The 23,150-nt window shown below is 43.8% G+C and overlaps 1 protein-coding gene across 1 annotated transcript; it reads right to left on the bottom strand.

Moving 5' to 3' along the window:
- Positions 1-390: 390 nt before the first annotated feature.
- clip2 (CAP-GLY domain containing linker protein 2) lies at positions 391-20,811 on the bottom strand. The gene is made up of 17 exons (XM_080833316.1): positions 20,434-20,811; positions 18,095-18,310; positions 14,869-15,404; positions 10,884-11,008; positions 10,253-10,463; positions 9,549-9,746; positions 9,244-9,347; positions 8,565-8,625; positions 6,934-6,981; positions 5,229-6,197; positions 5,008-5,065; positions 4,700-4,783; positions 4,428-4,584; positions 2,466-2,625; positions 2,052-2,240; positions 1,831-1,893; positions 391-1,632 (listed from the first exon to the last, which is right to left on the bottom strand). Exons 2-17 carry the CDS (start codon positions 18,207-18,209, stop codon positions 1,621-1,623), a joined length of 3,090 nt encoding a protein of 1,029 aa, XP_080689442.1. The 5' UTR covers positions 18,210-18,310; positions 20,434-20,811; the 3' UTR covers positions 391-1,620.
- Positions 20,812-23,150: the final 2,339 nt, after the last annotated feature.

Here is a 23,150-nt window from a genome sequence, read left to right as displayed (position 1 = left end):
CATAGAACCCATAACAAGCAAAGGCAGAATAGCCAAGTAAACAAATAATGTGTCTCTTTAGTTCTGAGTTTAGCCCTTTACTCAATATTTTTGGCCAATTCATTTTCTTTTGTGTGTGAGAATGTGTACTTTTGCACTGTTTCAAGGTACAAATTTACAATTAGGAAAGTAACTCCATTTTATGTTCCCTTTTGAAGATGCTTGGCCACTCCAGTCCTGTGGAAATAGATCTCAAATGGCATAATAATCACCAACCTGGCTGCCAAGCGCAACAAACAAATAAAAAAACACAACCTTTTGTCCATATTGTTAATATTTAATGATCGGGTTTCAGAAACATTACAGCAATCAAGAGTATGAAGATTTTTTTCCCAACTGAGAAAAGGCAATATTTCAAGTCCAATAACATTTTGATTCTTCAATTCCAAAGCCTGGGGCCAGCCCTATCACCTTCAGAGAATGTTCCCATCGTACTAGCCGTGCCCTTACAGTACCTACAGAAAGTTCCCCAAAGACCAAATATTCACCAATTGTGTCCTGTAAATATAGTAAAGGACTGGAGGCTATGGATTCTTGTTGAATTTGAGATACTGACGTTTGGAAGACTCAATACATAGATAGATTCTGTATATTTGGGTTGGAGATAGCAAACAGATCCAGATGATGGATGGTTTTCTTGTTTATATACTTCATACCAGATTATACCAGATTTCAGACCATGTCACTGATGCCCATGCCCTCTTGACATAGCAAAGAATGTATTGCAACAGTGAATTTCCTCTCTGTAACTTAAAATGAGTCTCAATATTTTGTCATTTATATGAAACTGATCCTTGTAGCCTTACAGACAACCACTAAAGTATGCCCATGGAGTTCATTACAGCTAGAGTACTGTGACTTGAATGACTGGCGTATAGCTGATGTTTCTGCACACAGACTGAGAGTTGAATTGTTAAGATACAGTTTTAAACACAGATCCATACGCTGTGAAACCCCAACTCGAGCCTGGACCAAATCCTGCAGACTGCTTTTATTTGTATCCATCTGTATGCTACTTGTGGGATAAACATGTACCTCAATCCCTTTATGCTAAAGGGCTCCCTTCTTTGTTCTAACTGAATACTTTAGTTTGCAATCAAAGTCATACAAAAGAATTGCCAATAAATTAAACGAGTTTCAATAGAGGCTAAATATCGATCATCCTGGTACTCATGTGTTCCTCCCGGTGGAGCCAAACCAAGTTCTGTCCACAGCTCTGGCACACAAGGTTGTCATGTTTTGTCATATTTGTCATAATTGGACCACTTTATTTCATTTTAAAACATCAACATTGTCCATGTAGGAGGTAGTCTACAGGTAACAGGATCGTACCATAACCGCATAACCTCTGTCTCGTCTGTCAGGGGGCATATTAGATGTTTATTATGATGCTTTGGATTGTTTATTGAGACAGCTAGTCATTGATTTGGTGTTAACTATAAACTGAAAAAAAAAAAAATCACATGTCCAGTGGAGCGTTAGTACGAAGTCTAAGCTTCAAACTGGCTGCTTCTTCTTCTTTCCTTACAATGTACCTCCACAGTTTTCAAAACAATCAGTTCGGCCTCCTTTCCCCTTTCATCAGTGTTGTTCCTGAGGAAAAAAACAGTGTTGTTGTTCATCACATTCAGTGCGGATGTACACCAGGTCTGGAAAACTGCACAAGAAGAAGAGATTCTGATCCAAGACATTAAGAATTTCCTTAAATTATGAACATGTTCGGAATTTATGATCCACATTGTACCAATCTGTGACTGAGTGACATCAGATTGGTGGTACCTTTTGTATTACCTCTTGTATGAGACATGTGTCTGGTTGATGAATACCATTGGCTGAATTTGCACCACCATGGGCCTATAGGAAATGAACACACAAAAAAGATCATTTAACTTTTACTATATCTCCATATATTGTATAACAATATACAGATACTTAACAGCATACAAAAATATTTAAACAATATATTACATCTATGTTTTGTATTGTATCGTGATATTTCTGTGTAGATGTACCTGGCCCTTGTCTGGCCGTATGCACATGGCCTCCACCAGCTGGTCCACCTCCTGGTTGTGTTCCAGGGCGTTCCTCAGGATCTCCTCTGTGCTCAGTAGCCTCTGGCGCAGCCGGCTCACCTCTGTCTCCGACGCAGACGGGTCCATCATGGAGTACCTGCGGTGGTCTGGGGACGACTTCTCCCGACCCTGAGAACCGGGATAGGCAAGCGTATTCAAGTTCACATACAACGGGACGTGTGTTAGAACTCATACATCCCCCAATAGATTTTTTTCGACATCCCCCAACATGTACATCATACACTGTACATATATACAGTATATACGTATTTGTCAATTCACAGAAATGTTAACATTAACCTATTCACTTTATTCCTACAACTGTTGTGTGGGAACACAGGCAATCCATCTCACCAGCATCAGCAGTTTTTCCCGCAGGGTTTTGATGTCTTCCTGCAGCTTCTGCTCCTTCACCCTCCACTCAGCTTTGTGCACTTCCCTGCTTAGATCACGGTCCAATCCGGGCGAGTGGCGGGGGGACTCCAGCAATAACACTCGAAGTTCATTCAGGCTCCTGATGCAAAAGGGCAAATGTGAGTAGACTAGCAAAAGTCCCACAGGCCCAGTAATTATTATCTATTTTATTTATTATTTATTTATTTATTTATTTATTACAAGGATAGCCCCTTGAGATGAGTCATCTCGTTTTCGAGGGGGTCCTAATGCAGTATAGTACAGTAACAGAAAATACAAAATAAAATAAAAACAGAAATTGAGTACAAACCGTAGACACACACACATACACACTCACTCACTCACTCACTCACTCACTCACTCGCCGACATTGCTCTCCAAACTACCCCACCACCCACCACCCAGCATTTGCAACAAGACAACAAAAAACCCAAAAGAAAAGAAAGAAAAAAACAGACCAAGTCTTGAAAAACTGGAAACAACAAAAACAAACAAACAAAAACAAAACCCAACAACTAAGGCCGTTCAGAAGCAAGAGCAGGATGTTTCAAGTAAGTGATTAATGATGATCTAAAAATATGAAGGGAGGTAATGGACCTAAGTGATGAGGGAAGACTGTTCCAGACTGATGGAGCATTGAATTTAAAAGCACGGAGACCAATTTCTTTACCAATTCTGGGTGTAACTAAAAACAAATAATCAATGTTCCGTAGGCTGTAGTGTGAGCTTAAAGGGGTTAATATCTCGTTCAGGTAAGGAGGGGACTGAAAATGAATACATTTAAAAATAAGAATTGACCAGTGGAACTGTCTTCTGGTCTTGGGTGCCGGCCAGTTCAGAGTTTCATACATTGTACAGTGATGTGTCCTATAAGGACACCTAAGTACAAATCTACAGAGACTGTTGTATAGTACGTTGAGAGGACAAAGATGTGTTTCAGGAATGTTGCCATAGACAACATCTGCATAGTCAAATATTGGAAGAATTAACTGCGTTACAATTCTTTTGCGGACTTCCTGTGAAAAGCAATCCACTGAACGATAAAGAGATTTTAAACAACCAGTTATTTTCTTGGAAATTGCATTAATATGAGGCTTAAAAGGAGAGCTGAGAGTCCAGCCAGACACCTAAGTATTTAAACTCCTCCACTCTCAGGCAATATTACATTTTACTAAAGACTTCAAATTTCTATTTAGGGCCTAGAAGTGGCAGAGTCTGTGATTCTAATCGAAGCCAGCGCGTGTGCGCTCAACAAGACTCTGGTGTTCATACACAGTCCCGGCTCAATAAATGGGAAACAAATAAAGTGGCTCGGACCGAGCCATACACTATTCCAGCCAATCAACACATTGCTTCAGGAACAAGGAAGGGAGGGATCAGGGATGTAATTTGATTGGCTGTAGAGCTCAAATATTGACAACCTTTCCTCGGAATCATGGACTGTACCTTTAATTATGTATACTCACAAATGGGATACCACAACAAATAAAGTAAACCTAAAAAAATCTACTTAATTTCAGTAGTTCATCTCACCCACAAATGGTGTTCTGAATATTCCATACTGCCATAGAGCTATGGTGGAGTTTTACGTTTAACCAGAGGCGGATGGCCAGGCACATTACAAGAAAGAGGCCATCTCAGCTAAGACACTGTACTGGCTTGAGTGGTTAAACAGCTTTCAGAGTCACTTTTAATCAGCCTAATTGCTCTCATTACCTTAATCTGCTTTAAGACAAAGTGGATTGAAACTGATCAAATGAATGGACCAGTGTGAGCATATGTTATTAGGCCAAGCTCTCTATCAATGTTGCTGAGGTTGCATATTGTGAACATGGGCAGTGAACATGTTCCAAAGAGAGAGATGGCGAGGGTGGCCAACAGTTTTTTTTTTTTGTCCTCTACCTCTCTTTCTTCAGGAGTTCCTGGCTAATGATGACAAGCTGTCCTGAAGCATCATGGGATTTCTTGGTCATCGACTCCAGCTCAGCCTCCACACGCATCTTGTCTTTGAGAAGTGCATCGGCCTTCTTATCCCCTAAACGAACTTTGCTTTCCAAGGCTGTTCCAAAATGAAGTCATTCCAGAGGTGAGAAAGCGTTTTGGTTATACTTTGCATAATCACGGACAGTTTAGTCACTTTCACATTTCTTAACCAAACATGAAAAAACAGTTACCAGTAATTTCTGACTGAAGAGCATCCACTTGTGTCGAAAGAGTAGAGACTTCTTTTTCTCTTTTTGAAAGTTTCTCAAAGGTTTCTGTGAGAAGTGGTTAAAAACAAACATAACACTTGATTTGCACTTTTTTTAAACAAAGCCATTAGACATTCCTTCCATCCCCAGTAGATCAGGAGTGATAAGGATATGAACATAAATCTCGGATGTCTCTTTTAATCCTCACACCCATAAATCACTGTCTCTGAATACATGATCTGCAGGTTTAAGAGGACTGCAGTAATGCATGCATTAACTGGCTGTGTTACCTTCCATAGTCTGCTTTAATTGAATCTTCTCTTCCAAGTTATCAGTGTCCTCTATCACCTGGGAAGAGACAAGGGACCAAAATTGAACATCAGTTTTCATAATTACTATTTCCAGTTGAAAGACAAGCAGTGTGAGTATGTGGATGAGGTGTCCATACCACACGCTGAACACTCAGGTGCACAGCAGGGGGTATGTTGTGCTTCAAGGGTATGTTACTCACATTAGCGTCTTGGGTGGTGCGGTCAGCCTCCATAGCCTGCAGCCTGTTCTCACTGACTCTCAGCTTTTCCTCCAGCGTGAGCAGCTCTGCCCGACTCTTGGCCTCTGCTTTCTGCAGGGTCTCGTAGTCCACCATCTTCTTCTCAGCCAGCTCCAGCCTCTCCCTCTGGAGTTGGCCAGTGCGGCCCTGCTCCTCGTGGGCTTTCTCCAGCTCTCCTAGCCTCTGTTCGGCTTTCTGGAGCCTATCGGCAGCCTCCTTGAGCTCCAACGCATGCTGGCCGCTCTTGACCTCTGCCTGGATCCTCCAGTTCCCGTCGCTTTCCTCCAGCTGGTCGCGGAGCTCCTGGAGCCGCGTGCGGTAGTCCTCGCGCTCCTTGGACATCACGGCCACCTCGATCTCATGCTTGGCCTTCTGGTTCTCCAGCTCCAGGTGCTGCTCTATGCGCAGGCTCTCCATTGCTGCCCTCACCTCGGGCGGTGCGGTGGTGTTACCCTCCTCACCCTCGCCCTCCCCATTGCGCCGCTCGCCCGTCAGCGAGGCCTTCAGCTCCTCCAGGGCGCGATGGTGGTCGCCCGACAGGGAGTCCAGCTTAGTCTTCCAGCCGTCCATCATGTCCATGTTCTCGCGCGTGGACTGCTGAAGTCGCTGGCGCAGGTCGGCGATCTCCTGGGCCTGCCGCTCCACGGTGGACTTCAGGTGCTCGGCCTCGCGCTGGCTCCCGCTCAGCGCCGCCTCATACTTCTCCCGCAGCTGGCTGCTTTCCTCGCGGTGCTCACGGCCCGCCGACAGCAGCTGTTCGCGTATGAGCTCGGTGCTCAGACCAATCTCTGCGTCTGAGACGCTGGCGGCGATACCAGCGGACCCAGATGCATCCCCGGGGCCCCCCGTGCTCCTCTGCAGACGTGCCTTCATGTCCTCCACCTCTGCCTCCAGCTGCACCACCCGGGTCTTCTCCTCCACCGTGGTTTGCTGCAAAGGACAGAGATGTCATCCATACTCCCAAAAAACAAATGTCAGTGCCTCGCGTGCACAAAGTGCAGGACCAAATTCCTGGCTGAGGGGGGCTACTTGCTATTATCCTCTTTGGAGAAGTATAACTGTCCTGGTTAATTTATAAGTGATTAACCAGGCAGGATAATAGCACCCCCAGAGCTAGGAAGAGTTTACTCCCAAAATAGAAAAAGAGTCTGGAAGAGATATTCTTAAGATCAGAGAAAACACATTCCTTCAGTCAGCAGACACAAAGCACCTATGAGAGACAGCAGATGAGAAACAAGGAAGCCATTCAACTACAGTCCGTTTCTCTACAAGCAGCCAGGCAATATGAGATGTCACAGCTCTCAGGAAGTCTAGAGGACATGTGACGCACACAACCACTATAAGCATACCGAAGCCATGAGGAGTAATAATTACACACCACTTGAAGAAATGTGATGCCATTCTTGTCAGAGAAGATCGAAGACATACTTGTATACTTGTTAGTTAGAAAGATACCATTGAGCATGTGTGCTCTCTGGATTGTAGGCCGTATTTTACAGTTCTGTAAAGCATACCAAATCAGAAGATACTCAAACAGCATTCAGAGACTATACTACTTTAGATAGAGGGGGTTAAAGGCACTTTGCCAAAAGTGACCCAGTGCCCACCAAGAAAGCATAGAACACACTGAAGATTTGAGAAGATTAGCAAGTGATTCTCATTTCACCTGGATTCGCTTACCCAACCTCAAGGGTGCTGGGAGTCTGCGTCTGTCCTGTTGACAAATGGCACACCTTCAAGAGCTGCTTCTCTACACCTTATGCCTTACACTGCAAAACTCACCTCACAGGCCTTCTACATGGTCCTTTGGATCTTGACATTTAGTTTCTCTTATTGGAACCCATTAGAGCACATACTTATGTCTTTGTGTTGGTGTGCTTTGGTCTGATTTAGCACACGGCTAATCAGCTAATGTGGCGACAAATCTACTCTTTGAAGGCTTCTTTTGTGCCCAAAACGCTGCGGTATGGAGCCAAATTGAGGATAACTCAAGCTGACACAGAGGCTCCGTGGGGGAGGGTCTGCTGGGTGACACTGGACAGAGGGGAAGGAGGGGGTGAGGACACGGTAGCTGCACACGGGCAAACAGCTCAAGTGGTCGACATCGATTGATGGTTGAGGTTCAACTTTAGTGGGGGAAAAAAGGAGCGAAAAAATGGGTCTGAGTGCAACTCAACCCCAGTGGACGGCGGCATTCTAAGTGAGAGCACGGCTGAAAGAGGTCTCCAATACTCCAGTTTGTTTATATATATGACTCAGCAGCATCAGTATCCTTTATAATTTTACCACCATTCATTTCTTTACCATACAGATAGATATTTTATGGTTTGAACATACAGGGTGCACTTCACTTTTTCTTTGCAGTGCTTCTGAAGTGCACTTCAATTCACATACAGAATGCTGACTGAAAAACATCAAATCACAGGATTTGCAAAGAGAACATCAGATTTGACATCTTTGAGGTGCTCTGAATATGTCATTCCTAGTAATGGTTAGGGTGAAAGATTGATGCTGAAGTATGGAGACCTCAAACTCGGTGCCAGTCAGGTGCAAGCATGACTAGTGCATATTTTGGGGGCGGTAATGACGAGGAGAGGCCAGAGTTAAATGAGGGGGAGGTGGAGGGGTGATGACCACAGGCAGGGGGGACTCGCGCGTGGCTTTCCATGTTACCATTTTCTCCTCTAATTCTTTTTTCAGCTTCTCTGCTTTTGACTTTTCGACCAGCAGACTGTGCTCGAGCTGCCTTATGCGGGCATGCTCCAGCTTCGTCTGTGTCTGAGAAACGAGAGAGACAGGGGCAGGGGGAGAGGAGGACAGAAAAGATAGAGAAAGACACACACACACACACACACACACAGACACAGACACAGAAGTGGAAACGTAGAAATGTTGTGAAAACTTCAGAGATTCTCTGTAGTGTCTGAACAGCATTCGGCAGAGAGTTCAAGAGAGGCAGATTTGAAAGAGAGAGATGAAGAGATATTGAAAAGATGTGAAAAACCTCAACCCTGTTGCCTGCCTTTCATGTGGCCAGATCGTTTTCTGAATACCTGTTGAATTAAGTTCCTGGAAAGATGCCTCTTTCATCAAACAGCGTAAAGCACTGAAGGAATTCATATTAAATGAACCGCACTAAATGCACAAGAGGACTTTCACTAACGTAAACTCATGTCAATGTTTCTGTTTTAAATACATTATCCTCTTTATAGGCGTGGCTGCACCATGTCAAGATATCGTTCTCTGTGTATGTATCGGAAAAAATACATTAATTTAAATTAGTATGTCATAAAATACCTCTAGGTCTCCTTTGGTGATGGATTCCTCTTCCACTCTGAACTGAAGATCTTCAACTCTCCTGTAGTAAGATAAACACACCACTAGGTGCCAGGAAAACACCTCCAAATCCAACCACACTGTAACAATAATTGTATGGCTGACTAACACTGTCAGGCATTTTTAGAGTTACAACTTCTGGTAGAACAGTAACTTCTTAGGTACAATTGTATGACAATTTTGTTAATAATTACAGCTCCAAATGACACATGAATACATTGAGGATAGAGACATCTCTTGACATTCAAATCTATTACTTGTTTTTTCCAAAATGCACTGCAATACACATGCCCAACATTACTGTTCCACAAACATGCAATTCAAATGCTAGTGCCAGTGCTATTTTGCAAAGCACACTTCTTGATGGCTTTCCAAGTGCTTTACAAACTGACCACTGAAGTCCAACATAGCCCATAAATATTTTGGCCTGTGTTAACCACCCCCCGAGCTATGCTTCTGAAAAAAAATGTATACTTCCTGTAGTAGCAGAAGCCTATACCAACAAATGCACCTATTATAGACAAAATAAATTATAACCGGATTATTCTTAATGTGAATGTATGCACGAGTATTTAGACATAATATAATGTATAGTTTGAGATGTATTGCAATTCCGGAATTGACCGAACAAAAGCGGTACCTTTTTTCTTCCTCAAGCTGATTGGCCAGTTCCAATTTGTCCTTTTGTGTGGCGACCAGTAATGTTTTTACTTGCTGCAGGTTGCTCTCCGTCTCTGCAGCATACTGTCAATACAAAACACAAAGACTTTATAAAATCTGACTTCTTTGAAAATTCCTTCTACACAAAACCCAGATAAAAACAATAGTGACGATGGTGACACTTGCAATTTGGCTTTTACCCCCCTGTCCCTATTCCTCATGCTCAGCTTGTTATAAAAAAAACTGTGAGAGATGGACTGATGATGTAAACAGCTTGTGACACACCTGCAGGTGCTGGGCCTTGAGCACGCCCAGCTCTTTCTCCACCTCACAGATGTGGCTGGTTGCCTTGGCGACCTCGGCCCGCTCCAGGTCCCTCTCGGCCAGGAGCTGCTCGATGTGCTGCTGCTTCTCCTTCAACGCCTCCTGGAGCGCTGTGGTGCCCGAGATCTTGCGGGCGTACCGCGACGACGTCTCCGTCAGCTGAGGACACACTTTGCATCAGCACTGTGATATTTCCCTCATGGCTCACGGAATAGCGTGCTACAAGTTGCATTCCTCCTGAACGATCTCTGTATAGCATCAACACCCAATCAAGCACTATTATGTACAATTGAGCTTTCCCTCAATTGTATTTGCAGTACATGTTAGTTTCACCACATCTCACTGATGATCCAAAAGTATGCAAACAGACCCTGGCAACAGTGAGAATAAAGTATCCAATGTCATACATTATGGCTCAATCCGACATAAGGGAAAACTGAGTTGACTAAGGTGGAATTCCTGTACTCAGACAGGTCCTTAAAGAGAAGAGCTGGAAAACATTAAGACACAACATCTAATCACCACTTCAAGAACAGCTCCAGCTTTAGTACAGCCGAATGACCCCAGCTCCTGCCCCACCCCCCCTCCCCTCCCCCATGTCTGGGCCGAATGGTCGCCACTGGTCTCGTAAGGGAGCTCAGCGAGCGAGCGCACGTCTCTCTCACCAGGCCGGTGCGACTGGGCCTGCCCACGGAGGAGGCCACCGAGCTGACGGAGCTGATGGACGAGCTGCTGGGGCTGTGTGCCAGCGACGACACGCCCATGGCCATGCGCTTGGTCTTCTTGGCCTTGGCCGGGCTGGTGGAGGGGAAGCCGATGCGGATCACCTTGTGGATGGGAGCAAAGAGCCCAAACTTGGCCTGGCACTGGAAATACCTGAGTCAGATGGGGGAGATGGGGGAGAGAAAATAGTGTGTCACACAAAAAAAAACATCACTGTAGTCATTACGGTCACTGGGAAGGCTGTGGAGCTCTTGCTTCAGGTGATTCAACATGGATGACCCGGAGTACTAAATGATGCTGCTTTTACTCCAACAAAATGTTGGCTCGTCAGTAATTGACTCTTTCACTTTAAGATAATATTAAAGCCTTCAAAAACTAAACTGAATTAAAATCAATTCAAATATGAAATGTGAAAAGAAGTAGCCATCATATTTTTGTCAAATTTGAACAACCTACAACATGATCTTTAAAGTAGTTTCTAAAAAGTATTCAGTGTCTGTTTTGATGATGACACACATGTAGGAGATTCACTGCAGTCATTTGTGCCGTGGCGAGCAGAAAGTAGCTGCCTACCTGGTCCCTGCTACAGCTCCATCGTTCTTCCCCAGTGGCTCATCCAGCTCCACACCGCACCATTCGCCCTTGGCAAAGTCAGTCTCCCCCACATAGCGCACTACTCCGGTTTTAGTGCCTCCAACCTAGAGTGAGGAGAGGGGGACAGAAGGGAGCGTCTGAGTTATCTGTGCAATTACCTCCAAATCAGCCAATCTGACAGCTTCACATCGCTAATCCAAAGACCTATACAGACTGTATGGGATATTGAATCCGCTAATGCCAATGCTAATTTTGTAACAAGATGTGGTTTGCATGACTAGCACACAAATGCACACGGCGAGCTGAAAACTGCTGATTATTGCTAAGACGACGAGTGAAAGAGTGATGAGAGAGGAGATGCCCAGGATGAGCCTGAGGGTAACCACCCTCTGCTCACCACTGTGGGACTGAAACCCACCCAGTTGTCACCCTGGACTGGCTGCGATCTAATTGTGCGTGACTGCAACGGCAGACATGTCTGCCCTACATTCCTAGAGAATAGAGGGCATTGCCAGTTACACTGGTGAGATCAGACAGATTGGAAGCAGGTTTGAGGGCACAAGTACACAAAGACCACCTTGAAGCAGTTAGGGTCAGGGTTTTTATTTTTTTAGCGCAAAAGCACGTGGTTCCAAGGAGATCACATGAATGACTGCACTACTAAATAATGCATCGCAATCAAACCAGAGAATGCTAACTCGATCCAAACATAGGCCGTATGGAATGAAACTCCATAGTCCACTCTGATCTCTGAGGGGAAGAATAACCTCTGTGGTCCCGATCAAGCTAATCTTTTGCTGGCTGAAACAGCTCTACTGTATATGCCATGCTATGTGGTTTGTAGAAGTTGCAAAATAATAAGTCATGCAACACTACTGTGACGTGAGAGACAGAAGCAGAAATGGCAGTATTGGTGGAATTCAAAACATTTGTGTATTAAAAGTGTGAGCTCCATATTACAATAACTACATTTCCACAGGCAAAGGGAGCAACTGAATGTGACACTTCAAACAAAATACAAATACACCAGGGGAAATAACGTGCCTTTGATATGCCTTTAAGCAACATCATAAAGGGCCAAGTACAATATCAACAGTGACACTCTAATATGATTACAAATGCAGATGTGTACTCATCTAACCATCAGATGGGACTTTGATGTCCACATACAGTTATGTGTGCAAGTGTGAAAACAATGTTTTTCACAGGTCATATGGCACAAAACTACAAAAGACAGGAGAACAATGAAAAAAAAAAAAGCCTTGTCCCCTGGGCATATTCTGAACCTGACCGTATTCATCAGAAGCCGTCATCATTCATCCAAGAGCTGAATAGGGATCACTGGGAAACCCATTACCTAGAGAATCTATCCTTGTCACTTCGTTTTTTATCCGCGAAACAAATGCCATTCTGTCCACTTCTCTCATTACATGAGGCTCACGGTTGCCGTCACACAGTGCCCGGTGTCATATCCTCTGGACGGGGCCCCTAGACAGAGGTGCTTTTGTGTGGGGGCCCGGGACCTTACCCATTAGCCCCTACAGCGACTGCACTGGGCACATCTGAGACGGCTCTGTGTGTGTCGAGGAATCCACACAGATGCGCTTTTCATGGGTGATCCGCAGGCCAAGCGCGGGAGAACTGTGCCCTTCAACGTCTTGCTCATTCGCTCCATCGGCCTTCGGCGGAAAAAAAGCCCACTTCCCTTCCTTCCACAACCGAGGCAGTTTGCTGTTGTGGAAAGGCTGTTAAAGTCTGCGCAACGAAGGCGTGTTCCGATCCGCGCCATGCCACTCTCTGGCCTGGAGTCGACAGACACGCGTGTGCTTCTGCTACGTCTGCCTGTCTGCGACTGAGAGCGTGGGATGCATCCGATGTGGCAGACGCTTCTCCTGCGCAAGCCAACTCGCGAGAGCGGAAAACGAAAACAGACGTGAGGAGGAAGCTTGGTCTTCATGCCTCACAGTGCCGACCTCACTTTGCCTGTCGCCACTTAACACTACACAGACAGACAGTCTTTTCGCAAACAGAAAGAAAAGAAAAGCCAGGACGTCAAGGAAGTGAAGAAAGTGAATCTTGCAGTTCCAACCTGATAGCTCTGCTGACTGACTGACATTTATCTTCATCCAACCATGTCTTCACAAACACCCCCCCTCAACACACACACACACACACAGACAGACAGACACACACACACACACACACACACACACACACACACACACACACACCGCCTCACCTCCCAGTGGGAGTATAGCCTCTGAGCGAGCAGGCCAGCTCCTGTGGGCGAGACGGGCTGAGTCAGGCGCCTCATCTCACATGCCTGCCACACAGGGATTTGCAGACCAGAGGCTCTGTGCAGGCCCTCATTTGGCTCCTACTCAATCTGGCTGACTGGATCCAGTCTACATGACTGAAGGGTGGCTGAGGGAAATCCAGAGGCCTCAGCAGGCCAAGGCAGGGCTCAATACCATTTACAGACTTCAGTGCCCGGTGGCGATACATAAATAACCCAGGTTGAAAATGTGGAGCATCAGCTGGCTGTCTTACTGGGGTAGCCTACACTGTAACCTGTTTAAGAGCTTCATCGTGCAGATGTGCAATGGCGACGGGCTAGGAGTATACGGATTCATCCACTGATTGAAACTTTGTTTAGTAAACTCGGCTGAGACGTTTAGTCTGTAAAGGAGGTTAACACAGCCCGTGTGAGAAAGCATCTTTAAAATGCCAGTGAAATTGATGAGTCGCTCGGTCGGCACGACTGCAGTGCTTCACAGAGGTATTCTTTTGCTGGGGCTGCAATAGCTCGCTCTCCAGGCGAGATTATGTTGTTTGGTGAGCAGATGGAAAAAGCAATACTCTGGATTTTGACTGCATGGAGCTTAGTGACATTGAGGAGTCCTTCATATCCAACAGCATACTCATGGTAATACGATACTGGTATAAGGGAGAAGCAATGGGGAATTAGCCAAGGGAAAAAAAATCCCCCTAATGGGGGTGAACAGCATGTTGTCCTCCATCCCTCTCACTTCCAGTACTGCATCTATATTTCACATGTCAGTCCCAATGGCAGCACAAAACACAGAGAGTAAAACACGAAAGAAACACTATGCATCAATTTGCCACTTTCTGAGGTATGTTCTCATAGGCAACTGGTTTTGGTATCAACTTCAAATACATGTTGATTGTATGAAGCCATGTGAAGGATAGAACCAAGCTGTCTCTCCCACTCATCATCTAGGATATGCAACATTTAGTTCTGTGTTCTGTTAAAAGCCAACACGTGGCTGGATCACAAAACTACAAAGTGAATAGCCTGAGCTAGTGGAAACAACAGGTTTGTTTGTATCTTCTTTTACATGCCATATACCATTCAAATTCATTTGTTAGTTTTCCAGCAAAAACATACCTCAAAAACCTATAAAAAAACCCTACCTAGTGTGCCTTTTTAAACTAAACCTATATTTTGGACTACTGTAAAATTCATCAGCCTTCAAACACAAAACAGTTGGACGATAGAAAACCAACACTACAGCCTTGAGAGCTAACTGTATGCTGATGCATTCTGATGATCACTAAAGGGCACTGCAAGTACTTGGACAGGAGGATGAGCCTTGGACACTGCTCTTCCATGGACTGACATTGGTTGGAGGTCCCTGACGGTAATCCACTTTGATTTACAATATTGACTGCTTGGAAAGCTTTTAGTCAGTGCTGTGCTAAATGGAAAGCAATTTGACCCAGGGCCAATCAGGGTATATGGTCGAGCAGACAGCTACATACTTAATGAAATTCTTTTGCCAGAGCGAGAAACCCAGGACCTAGTCAGAGCGACAGTGTCTTCACTAACATTAATCATGTCAGCGGCACTGTAAATATTGACTATATAACAGAGACGATCTCTGTAAATCAGTTTTAGTAATTAATCCTTTAATACTCACGGTGCACAAAGGCTAGGACTTACCAGCACACGATCTCCCACTCTGAGATCCTTGTCACCCCCTTTCTTCACCGAGCCGCTGTCAGACATGTTGGAGCCAGACTCGTTGCCTGTCTTCACGGCGCTGTTGAGCATACCCTCTCTTAGGGGCATGACCGCCCGGTGGGTGCCATTTCCCGCACCCCCATGGAGACTCTGAAGGTTCTGGACCGTGAGGGCATCCCCGGTGTGGCCGTCGCCTCCGTCGCCCACCGGCTGCCGGTTCAGCTTGGAGGGACGGGTGAAGATGCCCTGATGGGGCTGGCACTCGAAGTAGCGCACGCCCCCAACCGAGCCGTCATTCTTGCCAACCAGATCGTTCAGGACCACCCCGGCCCACTGACCCGGTGCAAACTGTGTCTCGCCGAGGTAAGCGACGCAGCCAGGCTTGACGCCATTGACCCACACCCGTTCACCAACCACAAAGTCCCCCACGACGTCATCTCCGACCTCGGAGGTTTTAGAGCTGGACTTGTCTGAGGCGTTGCTGGGAGTCGGTGTGGTGGGCTTGTGAGGGGAGTCTGCGGAGAGAGGGCCAGGTGTCAGAGAAACGGGCACAGACAGATGATGTGGAACAGCAAAGAATTTTTAAAACTTGTAATGGTTACATTTTAGCCCTATAATGAGGTTCACCTAGTTTCCCATTCTACATTAAAAATGGAACACCACCCATGCTTATCTACAGATGGAGGATATTATGCCCACAGCATAATGTAACAAATTTGCCAGGAAAAAAAATCTAAGATCTAAAAATGATTTTCCGATTTACCCTTACAATAAAAATGTGTGTTAACAATGTAAACAATTCAAATCCTCCATCAAAACTGAAATTTTGCAAAAATACTGACATCTATGAAAAAAAGCCCAATGATATTGTTGGGTTCATATCCTAATCTTTCTGATTGTAGATCAGATAAATTTGCATGTGAAACATCGATTACACAGCTTAACGCTTTGCGTGTGACACACTATTTAACGGTGACTGCTTTTTAAGACATCCCCGCAAACTGAGAGAAACACTGCTGAATTAGCATGTGGTCTGCTGCCCCTTACAGCTCAGTGTGTGCGATGATGTAGTTGGTGCCAGGACTGGCCTGGACTGGGGGAGGGGCACTAATGGCAGCTTTTGTGCCCCAATTGCTCCCATATGTTCTGCGACCGATAGACAGCATTGTAGATGCAAACAAAAACACGGACAAAAGAGTCCAGGTTTTGCCCTGCTTGATGACTGCAACTCAGAACACATGAAGCTTGTTAACGTTCCGAGAGGGGTGCTCACGAGGGTCAAAAACCTTTCAGGTAGAATCTGTCTGATGTAGGTCATAATTGCGAGTGTACAAATGGATGATAAACAGTAGTTTAGGCACATACATGATAGAAACACGACATCCACAAGATCACTTAAAGGCTCTGTGTCATGTTTCATCAATTTAAACAAGGACTCATTTAAATGTTCCAACAAGCTGTACGCTGATAGACATCCTATACATATATATATGTACATATGCTAACTTTAGAGGACATAAAATACTGTTTCCCTTTTATAATCTGCCACACCCCCCAAAAAAGGGCAACCAGATTGCCAGTCATATAAGTATGTTTACAACTACAGTGGTGCTTTGCATTCCTATGGCACATGTGCGAGCTGGGGTCATTCTGGTCCAGATCCACGTCAGTGAGCTACTACAAGACAAGCCCCATTCGAGAGGTCCCGACCCAGTGACGAGCGTGAACTGAAGGCCCGCCGTGTTGCTTGCCCAAGTGGCCATGTTGCCAGGGCAACAGCAGATCTGGGTAAAGCGAGTGAGGCAGGAGGAAAGAGAAGAACACAGGCCTCATTTCACAATTGTGCCTCATCGCCACCTCCCACCAATCTGAATTCCACTATTCACCAGCACAATGACACCACCACAGCTCTTCATGCCCCCCCCCCCCCCCCCCCCTTCTCCAAACGGACACTCACACAAACACACATACACTTCCTTTCCACCCTCTCTCTCTTCCTTGCAGTGTTACTCAATGACCCCCGAGTCTTTTTTTCTCTCATCTGCTCTTACAATGTGTTAAAATGCAACTTCAGTAACATAGTTAAACTAGTTGCTTTCAGCAGTAGTTCACCATCTTCCAAATAAACTGAATTAGATAGTAGCCTAATTATTCCTTAACAATCGTATCAGTAGAACAGTCATCTTTTGACATAGTGACTGCTTCCATAGCATTACAATGCATATGGCTCTATTTTGGTTCTAAAGGACAATTCATTAAGCCAAACATTAAGATTCTTGTGAAAATGCCTTTTCCTGCACTGCAATATCTAGAAAAATACATATACTAACCACATGCCTGTATCAAGTACTAAGCTTCTCACTAACTACATACATTCTGTAGATTGTTATCATGTTAATTATATCAACAACAAGGGTTCTGCTCATTTGCCTGGCTATGTACAGCTCTGAGCATTCTTGCACTTCTTGATTTTCACTTACCATGACTTCATTTCCTGTGTTCCTTCCCCCCCCCCCCCCCTTCCCAGTGCATTCCAAAGACAGCTTGAACCATAACACCCCTCTGGTTGACACATAAACTAATGCAAATAACAAACTACAGTCTGACTCCGACTGGCGCCGGCTGTGAGAGGAGCACTGCAGGCCCAGCGGAGATTACCCTGTCGTCGTTTATGTAACACGTGTCTGTGTCCTGAGGTCAGAAATGTCATATGATCTAAGACTAGTTCATTGAGCGAACTCCTGTGCACATAGGTTCCAATTCTGCCTGTTTAGGACTGGGGAACATTTAATTATTTAAAGGCTTTCAAAGGGTAGATTAACCTAACTAACGAACTAACCATTAGCCTGAAAGATCAAAGTTCACCCAAAAAACTGGCTACTGGCTTTTCCTAAGGGGCACTCAGAAATGACAGTAATGTGATAATCCTCAAAGGTCCTCTCATCTACAGTGAAACATTGTTTTTTTTGTGGAATTAAGAGTCCTAATCTCTTGATGCATCCAACGACAAACAAGAAGAAACGCAGACACGAAGCCAGCTGTCTGCTTCTACTTGAATATTTGACGTGTGTATTGTTCTTGAACGCCGGTTTTAAACACCATGCAATGGAAAAATGCAGTGGCACTGCTGGATTAGCTGATTCACGGTGACTAATGACGAAAAAGAATCCTTCATAGGCGCCTGTGGGAGGAAAAACAGACTTACTGTCTTTTTGTGCAGCAGGACCGGAAGAGGACCCAGCAGTGGTTCGTCCTACAGGGCTGGAGTTCTTTGGACCCCTGCCAGGAATCTTCAGTCCACTTGACTTCAACATGTTCATGGCGTTCGGCTGATAGGCAGCAAATTCCCAATAACCAAAGGCTTTTGCTGAGGCACTAGATGTGGGAGTAGCGATGGAGGGTGCCCATTGTACCTGCAGGACTGAGAGTGCGATTTCTTTTTTAGAACATTCAGGAAGTTTAGTTTACAGTTTTTCTCAATTGCTTTAGAACATTTTCCAATCATCCTTCATATTTTCAAAACAGTAAATGAATGTCTCAATTCGTACAAACAGACACACTGAATCACGGGTAAATGCCCCTTACTTAAAATCCTTAGTTTATGTCTCAAAAGTAAATATTTATGTCAGTGCCATCAGAATGAAGAGTCCTTGTGTCACTGTTTACAAACAAGACAGTCAAAATGCTTAGTCATGTTGTCAGTGTGACAGCAAACCCTGGAAGTGTTCCCAATGTTCATTTGATTGTTTATCTCTTGACTGACCATTATAACTTCTGTCGCACTAACTGAATACTATTGTGTTTAAGTTGAACGTTGTCAACTGCTTGTACACCAAACAAATTTAGAAAAACACCTGAAAGAAACTGTACAGGAGCCTCATTTACAACCTGCAAAGACACAATAGAAAAATCCTCTTGCATGTCACAAACCCCTACTTTGTGAACCAAGTAACTTTAGAGAATACAATCACAAGACTGATGATCATAGTGGTTTCACCTTCATTCAACAAAAAGTACCTCTGTATTGTCTAATGCAATGACAAAAAGAGTAGATTACAGTGACAGTAATTAACGTTTTTGAAACCGTAAAACTATTCCCTGATGGTGTCTGTGTGGCAAAAGTTTTCATTGACCCAAATAACTACATACAGTAATTTTGCACGCTGTTCCTTACATTACCTCTCACACTCTGAGGGATGAGATCACTAGAAGACTCCCAGGAGGGTTAGTATTGTATGGTGTGAAACCCAATGGTGAAAATATGACTGGTGGCACACACTGTTATTGTATATTCATGCTCAAACAATGGTTTAATGTTTAACCATTTTGCATATCATGTCTTACACAATGAATAGAAGCTTAGATATTTTAGGGGATATGACTATTCAACAGAGAAGCTGTATAATAGATTTTGATCAACATGAAACATGTAATTGACTATACAGCTAATTGCAGACAAGAGTACAAACTCAATTGGATGACTCAACCAAAACATTTCCCTTTTTTTTTTTTAATAATGAGAAATTGCAGTCGTCATGTGCACAAGGGACTAGATGATGTGGAAGGGTTAAACTAGTAGTTTTGAGGATTTAAATTCTGATCTGAGAAATGTACCAAAGTGACTGAGAAAAACTGTGAGATGGTGGTTGGGAATTATGTTAAACTAAGGCATTTAGGCAACATAACCAATATCCTCTAATATGCCACTATATTTGGGTATGGCAGACCACTGATTATGGACTTGAATAAGTAAATCATCAACATTAATACTCGTTTTCTAACACTCCTAAATTCTTTTATAGTCCTGGGTTTGAGCAAAATGCATATCAAGACAAGGGAAGGCCTCTTTGGACCTCCAAAAGCTCACTGCACAACACAGGGGCACTAAAACCCCCACTAGAGGATAACACCAGCAGTAATTGTGGTGAAGCATCAGGAGACAAAACAAACTAGAGGAGCCACAGACGTGAATAAATGACTCACACTCATCAGATCATACGGTATAGATAAATAAAAGCGTTAAAGCCTTTTCATCTAATATTGGAAAATGATTTTTCACATAGGCTTTCATTTAAGACAATCTCTAGCTAGACTCCCGGATACCCTGTCTCTTTAGGCCATGGCCGTCTGTCATCTTTATAGCCAACATCAAAACACTAGCCTAAACTAATGTTTGAATCATTGTTAGAGGGGTTAATGGGAATGCTTTAGATGTATCTTATGTCGTGAAACTTGTTCAGTGTGCATTAAGGTTGGAGACGTTCCTGTTGTGTCGCGCTGTTTGGCTAATGTTACTTGCTTTCAGACCTCAAAACGACCCTTTCAAGAATCCGAGACTCAAATTCGATAAAATATTACTAGATTAGTTTAACAAAAATCATCAAGTCTCTCCAGGATACAGTTACGAACAGAAGTAAACCTTCACACATCGCAAATCTTGTTCTATTGTTTTAGCTATGTACTGCAGCGTGGTCTGCGTTTTTACTTGGTTCTGACAGATGTCTCAAATAGCTTGCGATGGAGATACAACAAAAGCATTCTTACCTTACAAAGTCCACATTAAGGTTTTGTGCAGGGTAGTCGCCAACTAACTTTATTTAAGCTTAAATAAAATAGCTCCCTATGTCCCCGGGCTGGAGATATATCGGTGGTCTGCCACTCCCTACACTCACACACAGGGATGCAAAAAATATGGATGCTGAGCTAGAATTGAGAGGAGGAGTGTGGCAGGATGCGAGCCGCAGTAGAAAGGCGACTGAGATGCCGGGTCATTTTAGGAACGCGGTCTAGATAAATGTCGTCAAGGGGTCTGGTCTAGATACGATTGTACTAAACTGATGTCTCCATCCCTATGGCCACGTCCTCTGTTTTCTTGGGCGTGCTGGTTCCGTTACAGCATTTCAGCAGCATAGGACCGTGTTACCTTGGATCTACGGCGCTTTCACTACCGCTAGCATGTGGTTTATTGAATAGAGGGGGAGGAGGTACCCTATTTTAGCCGAAAGCGCAACGATACTCGGCCTCTTTCCCAGGGCTCAGCATATCCAGACAATAGACAGTGCAACGAGGACTGCGGGGGAGCGGCAGAGGAAATCATTGGCAACTTTCCGATGCTTTGGGGGAAGACTTCCTGTATCGCTCCCTTCAAAATATGTAGGCTATCGCTGCATACTGACGCCTATGCCAGAGTTTTAAGTTTAATTTCTGATGCTTAAATAGTGTTAAGTGGCTAAATGACAACGACATGTTTGCTCTATTGTCAAATTTGAGACTAGCCCTATCCGTTTACGGATTTTGATTAAATGCTTTCAGAATTCAGTGGTTAGGATCCCTAATATGAATGGTGCTAGCCAAATAGGATTATAATGGCATGACCAGAATCCACTTAATTAATTACTCTGGGAATACGTGGTATGCACACTGTGTCCACAACTGTATCAGTACTCTACATTGGTTTTACATATACAGGGTGGAGAGCTTCTTATAGGGAAAGTCTGAGGCGTTCTGTACTGTTTTATACTCCACACTTGATCTCCTCAAGCAGGCATGTTCAGAAGATTTGAAAGGGTGTGTGTGTGTGTGTGTGTGTGTGTGTGTCAAAGTAATGTCATAATACCTTCAGGGTGCAAATTATAACAGGAGACTTGTGGTTGTGTTCATTTATCTCCGAGGAGGTCAGATTCCTAGTCCCTTGATAATTGTTTGCTGGTTAACCCAGTTTAAAACAGCAATATGGAGTTCTGTTCCAAAACTAGTAAGCTAACTACCTAAAAGGCATGCAAAAACCTTGCAATCACCAACAACACCCCAGCTGTCACCAATATAAGCTTGCCAACACACTAACTGGTGTCTTTTGGTAGTATGACCATATGCTATCAAAATGAATTCGAGGATGGTACCAAAACTAGTTGCCTGTAAAACCATATCTCAAAAAGTGTAAAATTGTTGAATAGTGTTACTTTAAAGAGGTGAGTGTGGATAAGGGTTGCCAAGCTGTGGGTATCAGCAAAGCACCCTGAAAAAGGTGATACTGATAAAAACTGACTATTATAATCACAGCCAGTCACTGGAGATGAGTGCCTCATTAATCCTTAACACAACTACTAGTTACTATTTTGTATTGTCATACCTGAAAAGAAGATGTTAAAAATCAGTGTTCAGTTAATTGTGTGTTTGTGCACATTTACATGTGAGTTCAAAGATTATGTATTGTTTTTACTCCGAGTTTGTCATAGCCACTTGTATAGAGGATACCACTACTATGCTGTTCTGGGAAGGGGGGGGGGGAAATTTGGTTTGTCATGAGACAGAAGATTTATTTTACCTCTAGAATGTGGACAAACAGAACTGGACGGAAACTTGGAAAGGCTTTTGGGAATGTGTGGGCTTCTCATATTTCAGAGAGGGTTTAAAACAAAACAGGAAGCACATCTGCCCGGATGCCAAAAAGGCAGCAAGACATTTGGACCACAAATTCAACAAATCTTCATTACAATTTTGTGTTTAAAAACATTTATCAGATTTTTGGCTATACGCTTCCATAATACCAATGGTATGGAGTTAATTTCCTAAAGATGACATGCTGTCAAGGAAAATTGTTCTTGGTCATTATTCCATCTGTAGCTTAAATCAAATTACACTTTAAAAATGCTGTCATATCTGACTTAGAACTTTCCAGTCCTTTACTATTTCAGCCATTGTATAGTGCAGTGTGAACCCAACACTGATCCACCAATTTACACTGTTAAAAATACAGACTAAATCCAAAGCATAGAAGGGATTCAGAGACAAGACTAAATGAGGGCAGTGAGCATAACCATGTGTGATCAACTGTGGGTGGTCTCTGTTTACTTGGTGTGGAACCAAAATCCTAGTAATCCATTTAATCATTCCAAACTTCCTCGCTCCTGTTACAGATTTCCCCCAACAAAAACATGCTGCAGAGACCCCTAGTGGTGCAAGGATGATGTGCTCTCTCAATAAATGCACCAAACTACTTTTTTTTAATTGTTTTCTGCATTATACAGCCATATTTTCAAATGATAGAAAATGTTCACACTGTTCACAAGTAAGAAGTTCACCATAACATTTTGCTACACATAGTATTTGGACATAAAAAATAACAGAAAACAGAGTTGACACTGAGAACAACAAAAATAATGGGCTGAGTACATTTATAAAATGTTAAATGTCTCTGGTCAGTCCGAAAAAATCTTGAAGATGTTTTCAGTATCATCAATACTATAGTATGATAATACTTA

Source organism: Sprattus sprattus (genome assembly GCF_963457725.1).
Source record: "Sprattus sprattus genome assembly, chromosome: 1".
Taxonomy (NCBI): domain Eukaryota; kingdom Metazoa; phylum Chordata; class Actinopteri; order Clupeiformes; family Clupeidae; genus Sprattus; species Sprattus sprattus.
Note: the sequence above shows the minus strand (reverse complement) of the source record. Positions and strands in the feature narration are given on the sequence as shown.